General features: G+C 39.4%; 1 protein-coding gene across 2 annotated transcripts in view; it reads left to right on the forward strand.

Annotated features, from left to right (window-relative positions):
• Nucleotides 1-14,870, forward strand: part of neurl1aa (neuralized E3 ubiquitin protein ligase 1Aa) — a 125,063-nt gene extending 110,193 nt beyond the window's left edge. For both annotated transcript variants that reach the window (XM_038283169.1, XM_038283170.1), the window contains exon 5: nucleotides 14,644-14,870. In XM_038283169.1, coding sequence (XP_038139097.1) covers nucleotides 14,644-14,855 — 212 coding nt within the window. In that variant the 3' untranslated portion in view covers nucleotides 14,856-14,870. The remainder of the gene's footprint in view (nucleotides 1-14,643) is intronic.
• Nucleotides 14,871-15,490: the final 620 nt, after the last annotated feature.

The raw sequence follows: 15,490 nt of genomic DNA on the forward strand, positions 1-15,490 counted from the left end.
GCAAAAAGGATTTGGTCTTTAAAACGTGCTAAATAGCGCCTCTTATCCATTTAGTACTTTTTCTGCTATGAATATGCAATATGGGGCGTTTACACACAAAAGTGCGTCTTGTGGGAGGAGAACATGTAAATATATTAATTTAAACCTGAAAGCAATTTTGCTAGCGGTATCTGACTCTATATTTAACACGTTTCAAAAGAAGGTGCAAATGGTCTGTATGCGTAATTGCGCACACATGGCAGCGGTTATTGTCGCAAGAAGGAGACATCGAAATGAAGCAAGGAGACGCAGAGAACGCATTTTTTCACTCCGTGTGAATATTTTTGGAATGAAGTAGGAAACGATCATCAAAACATATCATTTATTCAGCATTGCCATTTTGAAGCTGCAATTCCAGTGATTTGCTCCTCACAGAGCGTCAGCTGTACTTGTTCCTCAATGCTGGTCAGAGGCATCTCATCTACTGTGCCCCCTCCTCTTTTGTTCGCAGATGTTTTGTTATATGCCAGTTTTTCTTTGGTTCGCCTTCTAATATCCTGGTATCTTCTTTTTACTTGATCCACTGTTCGCAAGGTTTCACCGACAGCGTTTACTTTATTACAGATTTGTTCACATATAGCGTTCCTCTGTGTGACAGTCACAGTTCTTTGCTGTAGCTCACTTAAATGTTTGTTGGTTTCATCCACCAACACCTCCATTTCCATGGGGTCGAATTTCCTTTTGCGCTTTCTGCTGTCCAAACTCGCCATGCCGCAAACCACAAAACGCGCAAAACCATCATTTAAATAGGGCGTCTCCAACAGTTTTGCACCTGCCACCAGTTACGCAATCACTGTTGTTAAATCACCCGCAAACCATGGTTCAGCCCCTTGCGCAAAATTTCAGTTTGTGAGCGCAAATTACTGCACGCAAAATTGGATCTTGATAAATCCGGCCATATGTGTCATATGCATAGATATGGTAACTTATGTTGTTGTTCCCTTTTGTCTCAGGTGGGGGGAGCAAGTGGACACTGAATAGAAGGGGCTTAAGATGGACCCTTGGGGAACACCACATGTTATTTTTAAAAGCTGCGCTAATAATACCTGGAATGTGGTTCTGCAAAAGTATACATTTATACAGATCCACTGTATTTATACCAGTAGTACATTAAGTGAAAAGGGTGGCTGGGCGCACCCTTCGACATCAGCTGAGAAGCCCAGTCACCCGGAAGGAACTCGAATTCGTTGCTCCTCCACGTCGAAAGGACCCAGCTGAGGTGTTCCAGGAATGTCCCATTGGGAGGACGCCTCGTGGAAGGCACAGGACACGCTGGAGGGACTGAGATGTCTCAGTGGCGTGTGTCACCTCGGGGTCCCCCTAGAGCAGCTGGAGGAGGTGTGTGTGGATCGGGACTTGGATGGATGGATGGATGGATGGATGGATGGATGGATGGATGGATGGATGGATGGATGGATGGATGGATGGATGGATGGATGGATGGATGGATGGATGGATGGATTTTTTTTTTAAAGTGTTTTAAAATGGAAGACTAATATTTTTAATTAAGACTCATGGTGTGCTGTTGGTTTAGCATGAAAACATTGTGCTTTTTTATGTTCGATTGCTTTCTTTTTGTTGGATATATTGGATGTTCTACTTGAGATAAATGGTGTTAAAGTTTAACCTTATTTAGTGAGGTCAGAACTAGCAGCAGCGAGGGAGGATTTCACAGCTCTTGATAGATATGTTATGTGACATGAAATCAAATTGTTTTCCCCGCAGAAACACTGAATAACCATCTGACCTTTGTACAGCCAAACACTGCCTGTTGGTGGTTTAGACTGACAGCTAAACTTGAGAGAATCAGTTTACAGAGACGTGTCGCCTACAGGTTTTACATCATTTCCTTTTTTTTAGTGTTTCGCATCCAAAAATATTTGGTGAGTGGGATTGGACTGAAACGAACAGAAAGCAGAGCAGCTGAACCTTCAGATGGAGATGTTAAGAGGACTCGATGCCTGCTGGCGTTGAAACAGGACACACAGCAACTGACCCACTTTACTTGTATTATAGATCCTATTAAAATGTCAACACACTCTTGTTCAATTGAAGCAGCTTGCAATCCGAATGCTTGTCCACTGCAGCTGCCATGTCCCCCTGTTCTCCTGCCCTTTGGTTATTTATTTTATTTAATTTTTTGCATTCATTCATTTGAGCAAAGTGTACATGTCATAACAAATAAGAGTTCTTATGTCACTATGCAATAGTGAAGAGCTTTTTCCGACATAAAGCCAGAATGTGGTGAAGCTGGCAGTTAGTTTAGCTTAGTTAAGTTTTTTATTAGGTACAATGAAGATGTTCTCGTAAGTTTTAATAAGGCAGAAGATAAGAAAACAGATTTTCTGAATTTACTGAGATTCTTTTTATTTTTTTAAATTTAGCAAAAATACAGCCTAAAACTTCCCATTGCTCTCTGTGTAACATACAGTGTGAGATGTTCTTTTTCCGGGTGGATCATCAAATAAGTGGTCCTCCTTATTGTAAGGCCGCCCAACGTGCTCATCCCCATTTTCACTTACCGGTGGTGAGTATGACATAGTGGAAAAATTGAAAATGTTCTTTTGGAAAATAAGCCTGAATGAGCGATGCAAAAAGCAACTTTTAAACAGAGTAGGGCTGTTGTAAACGAATATTTTAGTAATCGAGTAATCTATCGATTATTCTTACGATTAATCGAGTAATCGGATAAAAAAAATTTATAAAATAAACTATTGACAAATCTGCAATAACACCAGCTAGTCCAGGTCAGTCCAATATCTCCTTTTTGAGCATCCCTAACAGTTAAATGTTTGTAGTTTAGAAAGTTTACTTGTAACAGTAGTTTGCTTTAACCTGAAGAAAAGTTATAAGATATTAAATTATATTCAAATAATAAAGTGGCAGGCTCACAAATATGCTTATAAAAATGTCTATACTCCAGCTTTTAGTTTATGTATTTATCTTCAGTGAGTAATACACATACACGTAAAAGAACTAAGTAAACAACTCATTTTTCAGGATGGAAAGACACCAATAAATAAATGCTTTTCAGCTTATGCCTGTAACCTGTTGCTGCGTATTTTTATTAACAAACTTACATTAAGTCCTGCATAATTTCTCTCAGTTCCACCCTCACATACAATTTACACTACACCCGGTTAAGTAACCGCTATGTTTAGATGTAACGTTAGCAAAATAATGTGCCTCAATTTACATCTATAACATGGCAGATTATCATACAACGTAGTTAGCAAAGAGAACATAAACGTTACCTGTTTGCAACCGTGTACGAGTTGGATGCATGTAGCGGGTGTTTTCTCTTCAGATGCTGCAACATTGATGTCGTGCTGTTGTGGTACGCCAATTCTGCTTTGCAGTGGATGCATTGCGCTGTGTTGTCCTTTCTGTTTAGCCTAAAATGTTCCCAAACTTTTGACATTTTTTGTCGCTTTCGGGGTTCTCCTTCTGAGCATTCTCCGGTTCCCTCCATAGCTACAAACTTAGCACAAGCGCTCCAGGCGCTAACGGAAGTGGTAGCGTTGTGCAACACAAAAACCCTCCGGCTAGACCAGTGTGCTGCGTATTTAACAGCATTGCTTATAACAATACAATAAATTTAGCGAAGCTTCGCGGCAGATAAATTTCCTCAAGGATTTTTTGTAATCAAGTTACTCGAGTTACTCGATGAATCGTTTCAGCCCTAAAACAGAGCATGCACAAGCAGAAATGGGCTTGTGCACACTCTCACACACGTCTAATAGGCGTTCCCTCTCAGGATTAGGTACAGGGGTGGTTCATGTGCATTTTTTAATGTAAATTGAAAATGAAAATCTTCCACAATACTTTTAATATTTACTTCCCCAATGATAGCATATTAGGTAAAATGAATATTTAGCTCTTTATGTTGCAGAAAGATCATCCTTATGCAATAGAAAACTGAGTTTTTTTTTTTTTTTTATCTGGGTGCTTATCAATTAACTTTAGTTTAATACCGTAATCAAAAACTAGCATCTTTACTTTGTATATTTGTTTTCAAAAATCTCTTCATTTTGCCAGCTCTTACTAATGTTTGATGTTGAATTTCTAATTTATTTAGTATGATATGTCCCCAGGCTGACATATTTTGGAATGCTGAGCTAAGTACCTGAGCTCAGGCCTTTACTAAGGATACCTGTTTGTTTGTTTTTTTAACAATAGAATAAATAGAATAACTCAAACAGCAACTATGGTATATTTGTGACCATTTGAAGCCAACTGAACCAAAAATGGAGCACTGATTTAATAGCAGAAATCATTTGCCATACTTTTTAGCTTAAAAACATTCTGATTAGGACATGAAAATAGGAGAATTAATTAATTAAAATGGTGTTTGAAATATTGCTTTCAGTGGCAAACAGCAGGACTCTTCTTTTAGAAAGGAAAGACGTGGTAAAGTTGTAATTTAACACATGCAGGTTTAAAGATTGACTATTTGCAAAATAATCCTGTAGAAGCCGACTATTTTGACAGAATAAAGTAAGACCTATTTAAAAAGAAATAGGTTAGAACCTCAAACCAGGGAGTGCAGACTGTTTCTCATACCTTGTTTACTTTGTTTCTTTATTTTATTTTCCAGGACAGTTAAAATCTCTGCATCCATCCATCGCTCTGAACCAAGTATTGAAATAAAAATGTAAATTTTGGATATTGCACCAACACTAAACAAGGATGTATGACCAGCCTCCTTCCTGCAGCCTCTTTGTCCTAAAAAGATAAAATCTCCTTCAGACAGAAAGAGAACATTAATGTTTGATGCAGCAGGGTTATTCATGGCCTTAAACTTCCATCTACTTCAGCTGTCCCCTCATCTGTCCCAAACAGACTAAATGTTAGAAGCACCAACATTCTTCCAACCTGAGAGCTCATCACAACCAGACAGCTTCTCTGTTTTAGCATTAAAGGAATAGTACACCCAAAACATGATTAGCCTTCATTTTCTACTCACCCCCATGCTGAACAACACTCTGGAGTACTTTTTTGATATCTCAAATGCATCTGGAGATCTAGGAGGCTTCTTGCTATCTGCTGACATTCAAATAATGGAGGTCTATGGTGCCCGAGACAGAAAGGTCCATAAAAGTCCACAAAAAACGTGTCAATATTCCTCCATACTGCTCGTCCAATGTATTCCAAGTGTCCTGAGTGGGTAGCGTCCATAATTTACTCGAAACGAAGTCGTTTAGAATGTTTTTAGAGCATAAACAGTAGTGTATAGGATTTCCTGAAAGCGCGCACCTGCGCGTTCACGACGCTACGGAAGCCGGCAGACCAAACCAGATGAAAGTGCGCATTCAGCGTCTGCTCTGCCGATAATGCAAGCGTAGAAGAAGAAATGTGCTGTTTACCTGTGCAAAGAAAGAAACAACGAAAGAAAAATGTCTGAGGACTTCAGTGTTGAGGAGGAGCATGAGTTCTTTGCTGAGCTGAATGCGCACTTTCATCTGGTTTGGTCTGCCGCGGTTTCCGTAGGCTCGTGAATGCGCTTTTAGGAAATCCTATACACTACTGTTTATGCTCTAAAAACATTCTAAATGACTTCGTTTCGAGTAAATTATGGATGCTACCCACTCAGGACACTTGGAATACATTGGACGAGCAGTATGGAGGAATATTGACACGTTTTTTGTGGACTTTTATGGACCTTTCTGTCTCGGGCACCATAGACCTCCATTATTTGAATGTCAGCAGACAGCAAGAAGCCTCCCAGATCTCCAGATGCATTTGAGATATCAAAAAAGTACTCCAGAGTGTTGTTCAGCATGGGGGTGAGTGGAAAATGAAGGCTAATCATGTTTTGGGTGTACTATTCCTTTAAAGCGTAAATCCTGCTGTGAAGAGCTATGCTTTCCTATCACCATTTACACATGCAAAAAAATATATCAACTATTTTTTTTTTTTACATTTCCGAACAGAGCAATTCCTCTCATCCATGTTCGGATTGACTGTTGGGTTGATGGCTGAAGCAGCAGCAGGGATGTGATCAGGCCCTGCCTTTCACAGCTGTTCATATCCATTGGTTTAATCCATGCAGGATCAGGGCCGATCCTGCCTCAGTTGCCCTTCAGAGGAATTGTGTGACTGCCTGGTTGGGATTAATAGCAATGTACAAACACAGAGAAAACCACTCCTGCTGACATGCCCGCATGCTGACCGAGCGTCGATAATCACATGTAAGGTGACACGGTTACAACTTGTTGGGAGATTCCTGACCTTTTGGTCACAGTTAACACTCAGAGCCCTCTGTGAAAAAGGCTGGACAGTTGATAGAATGTGTTCATATTATCTCATTTCAATTGCAGGAACGTTAAGCCATTGCAAAGGAGTCTGATATACATCCATCTTCTACCACTTTATCTGTCATTGTCATGGGGGGGTCGGTGCCTATCTCTAGGAGTCAATGGGAAAAGGAAGGGTATAGTCATAGTCACAACCATGCATACACAGCTGTGGAAACATAAGTACAGTACAGAGTTCCTGTGTAGAAAAGGCAGACTACCTGGAGAGAGCTTATGAATGCATGTGGAGGACATGCAAACGTAAAGACCCTAAAGCCCCTAGGCTGGGGATTAGTCCTAGGATTTTACATCACAAAAGTGCTAAAAATGGAGTGACCAGACTGACTTACATCAAGTAGTGTCCTGTTGGTTTGTAGTTTTTTGACCCACATGCAGAATCACATGGAGAACCAGTGAATTTTAATGTTTTAATTACAAAAAAAACCAAAAGAATCTGGAAGCGGAGAACCACAGGAGGCCAGTGATACTTTCTGGTTGATCTGAGGGGATAAAAGTAGGAAGGAGATGGTTGATGACAAGTGATGACTGATCGATTTGCTTACTTGAGGGAGAAAGGGGAGGTTGCATACATCTGTAGGGGTTCGATTCAGCTGGCTTTGCCAACTGAACCCCAAAGGTCCAGGAGAATGTCAGTGAGATCTCAAAACGTTGGTACTTGAATAGTTCTGCTGGTGAGGGAGCAGGCAGGTGATGAAGACTGAGAACTGCAGCACACAGGTTAGACATTTTCCCAGCTCTATGCATTACGCTGCTGCGACTGTTGGGTAGGTGGGGCAGGAGGGCTTTTGATGTCTTTAGTTTATATTACTGCCACAAATTTTTTCTGGAGGTGTAGTTTTGTTTTGGTTTTTTTACTTTCAATTTATTATGGACAGTTTCCATCATCTCTTTATCTTTGATCATTGCTGTGCAGTTACTGGACAATAGCACCCTCCTCTGGATGTAGAGCTGATGTATGCCAATGAGCAACAACATACGAATTAAAGCTTGTTATGTTTTATCTTTTATTTTCTTTCTATTATGTCTTCCTCTGTGAAGACTTACAAAACCTTGGTGTGAAAATAAGTTTTATAATGGCTTAAATGTATTATTCCACCATTAATCATTGCATTAAGATGCTGTTTTGGTGTGAAGAGTTTGGGGAAGATACATCTCCTAACAAAACTTTCCAAAGAAAGTTACTTTTTTCCTTTTCTAAAGAGGTTTTGCTTCCCACCCAGAAAATCTTTCTCAATAGAAAATATCTGGAGTAGTGTGGATCTCCAGGCTTTATAGAATAGCCCAACGAGAAAGCCTTTTTATGGCTTAGAAAGCATTGAACTAAAACAGGTCCACCCTTTGTAATGGTGAGTCGTTGAAGTTGTTGTTGGCCTGCAGGTTAAACTGAAACCGGCCCATGCCTCTCTAATGGTCGTTATTGCCCTGGTTTACAGGCCCAATGTTTTGACCTCCTGCATGGCAATGCAGATTGATGTGATAGTGGGAAGGAATCAATTCTAAAGCTGTTTTACAGGAGTGGAGAGATGAAACTCGAGTCCTCTTCCTCTGTTTAATGTTAGTTTTTCTCTCTTAATATAAATGGCATTCTTTACACCCCTTTCAAATCACCTGTCTTCTTTGTCCAAAATGTGAACATTTTGATCCTCAAAAGTTGTCTTATGTCCTTAAGGCAGTAGAGGGTTTTTTTTGGTTTCTCCAATATAAAGATCAGAGCATTCCTCACTGCACTGAACTACAAACAACACTCCGCTCATCTCAGGTTTTGGGATTTTAGGCTTAAAAAATGAATGGAGAGATCTTGTTTGTCGAATTAAAATATAGTAGCAACAGATGAATCACTACGAATCAGAGCATAATTCTTATAAATTTCAGAAAAACTTTATTTATTTAAAAGATCGATGCAAACTATTGGTACTTCAACAGACCAGGAAGCAGATTTCTCATCTTCATCAGAAACCACACATCTGCTGGATGCTGATGGGGATTTTTTTATCTGTCATATTAAATTAAGTGTTCATTTCTCCAGGTTTTGCTCCTATGAACTTAATGATAATATAGCGCATGCTCTCCTCGAGCTCTGGGAATAAGTCAGAACGCAGCAATACTGAAAGCTTTGCTTTGCGCAGGAGGTCTGTAGTGCTGCGCAGCGGAGACGGAGGATGTGGAATTTCGGGGTAACAGGAGAAGATGCGCAAGTAGCGTTTAGACACTGTCATCAGACAACATGCGGTCATTTTTAAATGTTTTAAATCAGGTTGGGTCTGGATCCGGATTGCGGTCCGCTAATCCGTGACCTCTGCATTAAACCGAAGCCAAGAGTAACGAGTAATGTTTGCTTTAAAAATTTAAGGAATAGAGAATACAGATACATGTGTGAAAATGTAATGAGTAGAGGTCAGAAATAGGAAGGGAAATAAGTAATGGAGTAAAGTATAGATACCTAAAAAGTGTACTTAAGTACTTACGTATTTGTACTTTGTTACTTGACAGCTCTGGACATTAAATCCATTCAAAGGATGTATCTGTGTGCATCTGAAAGCTCTCTTTGCATTAGTCCAACTGTATTTCTGGGTGAGCTGTTAGTTCTTAGCTCTCATCCTGATATTTTCATCTTTACCTGTTCTGAAAAATCAACACACCTTTAAATATGCATTAGTAGCATGTTCAAAGAAAACAAAGCGGTACTCACTGGTTAATTATCTATGTGCACACAACTGATTTCCAATGTTAATTTTAGTTTTTGACAAGGAGCTCGAGGGAAGGTAATTAAAGTAATCTGCACTTAGGTGGTGAAGCAGCAAAGCGTTTGATGGGAATGCTTTGTGGATGATTAGATCCTCGCTCTGTGCAACATCTTATTTGCATTTAAATGCATGCAGCATTTTTTTTCTAGCTGTATTATCATAGTCAAATGGTATGAATATAAGAGTGGAGAAGTTTATTGTTTAAATTCAATCCTTTGCTTGTTTATATGACGGTTCTGAGAGGAAGAAAAGTCCAAAGCCTGTTTATTAAATAACCCCTACCCCGGCTGATGTCTTTTTTAAATCATCTGGTGAACACAGAGCAATATTACCAGATGTTTAAAGCTCCTGAGGGAATTTTAAGAACTGAGAGGTAAGCTTAAGCTCAAGATTTATTAGAAAGTACTTTGACCCGTTTCCTTAAGTTATATAGAGTCGATCTTATGAAACAGCAAATTTTTAATAAGGATATTGTAGATATGCCGTGAAAAAGTTATATTACTACATTTAAATGACATCATGGTATTAAGACCAGTAATCAACCTGCTGTAATCAAATGTGCTTTGTTTGTTTGATGTTTAAATTTAAAGGACGATTTACCCCTAAACTAATGTTTTTTTTTAGGATAAACTGTAGAAATAGATGTCTTATACCATCTAGATTTTCCAGATATTGTTTTGACAATTTACTGCACATTTTTCAAAGTCCTGGAATTGCATCTAAAACTGTCTGTTTGGCACCATCTTCAGGTTTAAAATGGATTACTGCATCCTATTTTTCATTTTGGCTTATCAAAGGATGAAACCTTACCAAGGGTGAACTGATGTTAGCAGCTCCACCCTAGGAACTTAGCAGCTTCACTTAGGGACTGATAATAAAATCAAGGCTTTTCTCCATCTTAAACATTAATGAAAATAGTAAATGCACAAAAGATTGATTAAAATAAGTCTGCATCATCTGTCCTGTCTAGTAGCATGATTTAAAATTAGTTTTGTGTCAGTCAATCACATCAGGGAAAATTTATTTTTTTAAAAACAACATTAAATTAAAGGTAAAAATTACTTGAAAAAATGAGAAAGTGTTTTCTTTGTGTTTGGTTTGGATATGGGGACCAGATTTGGGTTACTGAAAAGAAGGACACTTTTTTTGGTGGCGGGTGGGGGGGGTGGGGGGGGGGGTGGTCTGCTGGGTCTCTGACTGGATTGGACCGGGCATCTGAACCGAGCCATCAGCAGAGGGGCTGGTCGAGGAACCTCAGCGGAGGGGAGCAGCGAGCCAGCCGGAAACGCAGCAACCAAACCCAACCCGGTGAAGGTTAACACCTCGGTTCTGCTGCACTGTAGTCGACCAAAATCCCGGAAGATTTAAAAATTCCGCCTGGACATTTTTTTAGGTATGAAAAGAAGAACATGTCCAAAAAGAGGACGTCTGGTCACCGTAGGTTTGGATAATTACTGACAAAAACAAGGCTGGCAATGAATGTAAAAAAACGCATGATGATAAATAAAAATAATTCTATAGGTAAAATGTGAAGAAAAAATGATTTTGGTAAATGAACAATAAAAACTTATAAGAATCCATCTATCTTCTTCCTCCTATCCGGGGTCAGGTTGCAGGGGTAGCAGTTTCAGTAGGGAGGCCCAGATGTCCCTCTACCCAGCCACTCGGGCCAGCTCCTCTAGGGGAATCCCAAGGCGCTCCCAGGCCAGCAAAGAAACATAGCCCCTCCCTGTCCACGGTCTCCCCCTGGGCCTCCTCCCAGTGGGACATGCCTGGAACACCTCACCAGGGAGACATCCAGGAGACATCCTAACCAGATTGCCTGAGCCACCTCAACTGGCTCCACTCGACATGGTGAAGCAGTGGCTCTACTCTGAGTCCTTCCCGGATGACTGAGCTCCTTACCCTATCTCTGAGGGAAAGCCCAGTCACAATACAGAGAAAACTAATTTGTTGTATCTGGGATCTTCTGCAGGTCATTCATCCCTGCTGCCACCAGACTCTACAAGGCAACATTACAACGGCAATAACTTGTGCAATGTATAATGTGCAAATACTATTTAAAACCTTGTGCCGTAACCTGTTCCTTTATATTTGATACCCAATGCAATAGCATATAGATAAATACCCATCTATATAAATACCCATATGCACCTTTTCTTCCTTTGGCATCATCTCCACTCTGAGATCAATAAAGTCAGCTCATAGACAGGGCCATAGATGAGAGTAGGAATGTAGCTCAACCTGTAAATCAAGAGATTTGCCTTTTGGCTGAGCTCTCTCTTCACCACAACAGACCAGTTAGCATCAATCCACCTGTCGATCTCCCGCTCCATATTCGACTCATTTGTGAACAAGACCCCAACATACATAAACTCCTCCACTAGGGGCAGTATATCCTCCCAAACCTTGAGAAGGCGTTCCAACTTTTTTTGGCTCAAGACCTGCGAACCGCTCCAGTGAGAGCCGTAGATCACTCCCTAATGAAGCCAATAAAACCACATCATCTGCGAATAACAAAGACGCGATCCTAAGGCCAGTAAAATGGATCCCCTCAACACCTTGGCTGAGCCCAGAGATTCTGTGGAAAAAAATATGAATAGAATTGGTGACAAAGGACAAATCAAAAATAAAAAAATTAAATAAATATAGAATCTGAAAGTAAAAAATTAAGGATCGGTTTAACTTTTTAGGGGTTTTTTATCCAAGCAGAAACCTACCTCATTGTGCTAATTTTATATATTATATATATATATATATATATATATATATATATATATATATATAATGTATATTTGAGGGGAAAAAAAAGCTATCCAGAAATAAAATATATATTTATATTTCTGTTTTATTTCTGGATGGCGTTTTTTTTTTTTTTTTTCTCAAATTTCCATACGCAAAAAGTGTTATTTGCTTGTAACAATAATGGGACAAAATTCACTCCGTACTCTACGTCCTGATGAAGCCATTTTTAATTAATTGTATTCTTCTCTGCTCAAGCACATCTTAATCACATTACTGCCTTCTGGCTGCAGAGGTCTCTTAATTACCCATTTATTGTATAGTGTGGTGGCAGAAAAAAACCTGAGACATACAGGTCAGTGGGTTCTGAGGTCACCTGCTTTAAATATACCAAAAAAGATTAACAACTCTGGATCTTAACCAGCCAAACAGAGAGTTCGCATGGAGATGTCCCTGCATCCCCAGTGAGCTTACTTGTTCTGCAGATCTCTGCAGATGAGAGTAGAGAAAAGAGCTTCAAGATATTATTAATTTTTGCTTCAAAACTTTCAAATAAGTAAGTTATGTATTTTAAGTTTGGTCTAAATACTGTTTATTGCATTTTATGTTGCAGACGAACAACAGAAAGATGTAAAGAATTCCTTTAGGGATCAGATTGCAAACACTATGTGGTGGCGACACAACCCCTACAGCATTAACAGGTTATTTTAGAGGAGACACGTGTCCATAATGTTTTGCATTGTACATCCTGTTTGTCATGCCGGGCCCTTCAGCCGCCTCCAGGCTTTGCAAACATCTCTGGCATTCCAACATGTGTTCCCTAAGCTTGTACTCAGAATTCCCATTTGTCTTTTCTGTGTAAAACAAAATCAGAGCACAGACTGGGCGACACCGGACTGAGGCCACTCCTCTGTACGGTGATGATTGTGTTGGAATTTCTGTTTTCATGGTTGTAAAACTTTGACTGCTGAGGAAATGTAAATAGTGCTTTTGTTTGGGGCCATACTGCTGTACGAATTGCTCATACTTCTCTCCCTGCAATCCTTTCAGAAAAAAACGTTGGTTGGGACTTCAACCGGCAACTTTCTTCTACAAATTATTCAGTTACAAAAACTTTGCTATAATACAGAAACTAGTTGAAAAATTGAATCCAACTGATTTCCTTCCAAATTTTTAATAATGCTAAAAAGTTTTTCTACAGAATTCATGTCTGATAACGCTAAGGTGGCACATTACCAGTAATTACTGGGAAGATTAATTATAGTGTTCTTTTTTTTTACCAACTTACTAGTCTAAGTGAGCAGTGAGAGATGATGTGCAATGTTTAAATCTTTGACTCAGTCTCCCAAAATGTGTCAGCTGTTTGCTGAACTGAGACAAACTCTGCTTCACTGGCGGCACTCCCACTCCATGCGTTCAGTCAGATTCCTGCTCGCTTAACTTCAGCCATGCGCACAGCTCCATCTCTGCGCTTACAAATTGATCGGCTGTATGTCGATAAACCACACCGCCAGAAAGTCGAAAAGAAGTATTTTTCATCCAATCATACTCTTTGTGAATACATTTATGTCTTAAAATACTGCACCTAAAGTGGCAGAGATAAAAAAAAACATGTTTTTTTTATTGAGATTTAAAAAATTACCATCAGACTTTAATAAAATAAACACTTGAATTAATATACTAACATACTTACTAAAACAACATTTTTTTTTACTTTTCTTGAGCTACAAAATTATGTAAAAATAGTTTCACCTCATTTGGAGGATTGTTTTCCTTGCAGCTCTGAGGGTTGCTACACATTCTTTCTTTTCTGCCAAATAAATGCCCTTTATTGTATCCAGAATAAATTTTTTATTATTATTTTACTGCTGATGTTCATATTTTAATGTAAAAGTGTTGATATAACCCTCATCAGAAGGCAGTCATTCTTTATCTGAAGTTTTTATAGCTCTTACCAAGACAAAGGCAATAATAAAATCCTGAAAATGAGACCAAAACTTTTTTACACATCACATCAGACGCTGAAGAAAAGTCGGAATTTTACTTTAAAAGCACAGTTTTAGTTACCGGTAGTACTAATAAATATGTAGATTAATAGAGAACATTAAGGAGTTTATTTTATTACTGTCTGATGTTTTTGTTGGTTTTGTGCTGTATAAGACTGTATTCTATACCATGTATTCTTTCCAAACGTAGTACTTGCAAGGAATGCTTTATTTGATAAAAAAGAAAAAAATGTTTTGGTGATGTTCACTTACATACAGTGCAATCAAGTCGTAAGCATGAGGCGCACACTTTAAGTTAGTCGAGCATAGGCAGAAAATATAGCCGGCGGGGCAGGGTTTGACAGACTGGAGCTCTGTAGGTGAAATTTGAGTGAGCAGGTGTGAGATTTAAAGCTGTGCTTCGATCTCTGCTCGTTCACGCTGGTAACCAAATGCTTCGATTGGAAGTACACAAAATAGAACAGAGGTAATACAAGTGTCAAACACGGTGGTGGCAGACATGTTTTACAGATACCTTTCCTAAATACTGTGGCGTCGGCCATGAACACGTTATGAAATCAAAATTATTGCTCCCAATGATGGTCAGCTTTTATAGCCACTGATTTTACTGTTTCTGTTTCTCTATTATTAGTATTTAGCCCTTTAGAGCGGACATTTTTATACCACAGTACACTTTTATATTTTCACTGTCATATTTCAAACCTTGCCCTCTTCTCCTCTGCTCGTTTCTGTGCTGGTAAAGCTGCCATCTAACAGCCAAGTAAAGAGATGTATCTGCTCTGTCTCCTTGCCTAGGCTCCACACATGCTGGGGATCCACGGATCACATCCAACCCCAGCTCGCCCTCCTCCTCTCCACACACCCCCAACGCCCTGGGAAGCGGCATCTCCGATCCGGTCCTGAACGGAGGCCTGTGTTCTGCTGCCTACTGCGGCTCAGCGGGTGGTAGGTCCGCCCTGACGGGCTCTTACATCACTTTTCTTCTTGAAATCAATCACCCCTCATGAGGTTGAAACAAACGTTTTTATGGGATGGTGAGCAGATTTCATCCTGCTGCGGTTTGGAAAGAACAGCCAGAGCTTCACAGTTTCAGGAACATGTTTGTCAGAAATAACAATTTAAAGGAACAAATAGGGAGGCAGAGTCACAGTGCATTCCGTTCAGTTTTTATCTCATCCAGTCCTCTTGCTTTTCACTCAGGCTTTCTGGTAAACACTGGAAGTTACAACAGAGCCACAGAACCAAAGCTAAAGAAAAAATGGACTTGGAGACCAGAACAACGTCATAGTTTTTAGAAGTTTACACACAGGTTAAACCTTAGCACATTATAACCCATTAATGCCACAAACATCAATATTTTATACAGATACTTTGTTTGACAGACAGACCAACATGAAACACTTGATAATGTTCATGACAAATGAACTTGGTTTATAAAGCATTTTTCAGCATACAGTACATTTATATAAACCCACCTTGATTCAGTACCTTTCAGAAGCAGCTTCAGTTACAGCTGCTGGGTCTGTATCTCTATCAGCATCTTTTTATCAAGATGGTACGGACTGAATGGACTTAGTCTGTAAGTTATTAAAAGGTGGGTGTGGGCTTTGACTGGGGCATATTCATCTGATATTCAATTCAG

The sequence above is a fragment of the Cyprinodon tularosa genome, unplaced genomic scaffold (assembly GCF_016077235.1).
Source record: "Cyprinodon tularosa strain WSP-4 unplaced genomic scaffold, ASM1607723v1 ctg190, whole genome shotgun sequence".
NCBI classification, from domain to species: Eukaryota; Metazoa; Chordata; class Actinopteri; order Cyprinodontiformes; family Cyprinodontidae; genus Cyprinodon; species Cyprinodon tularosa.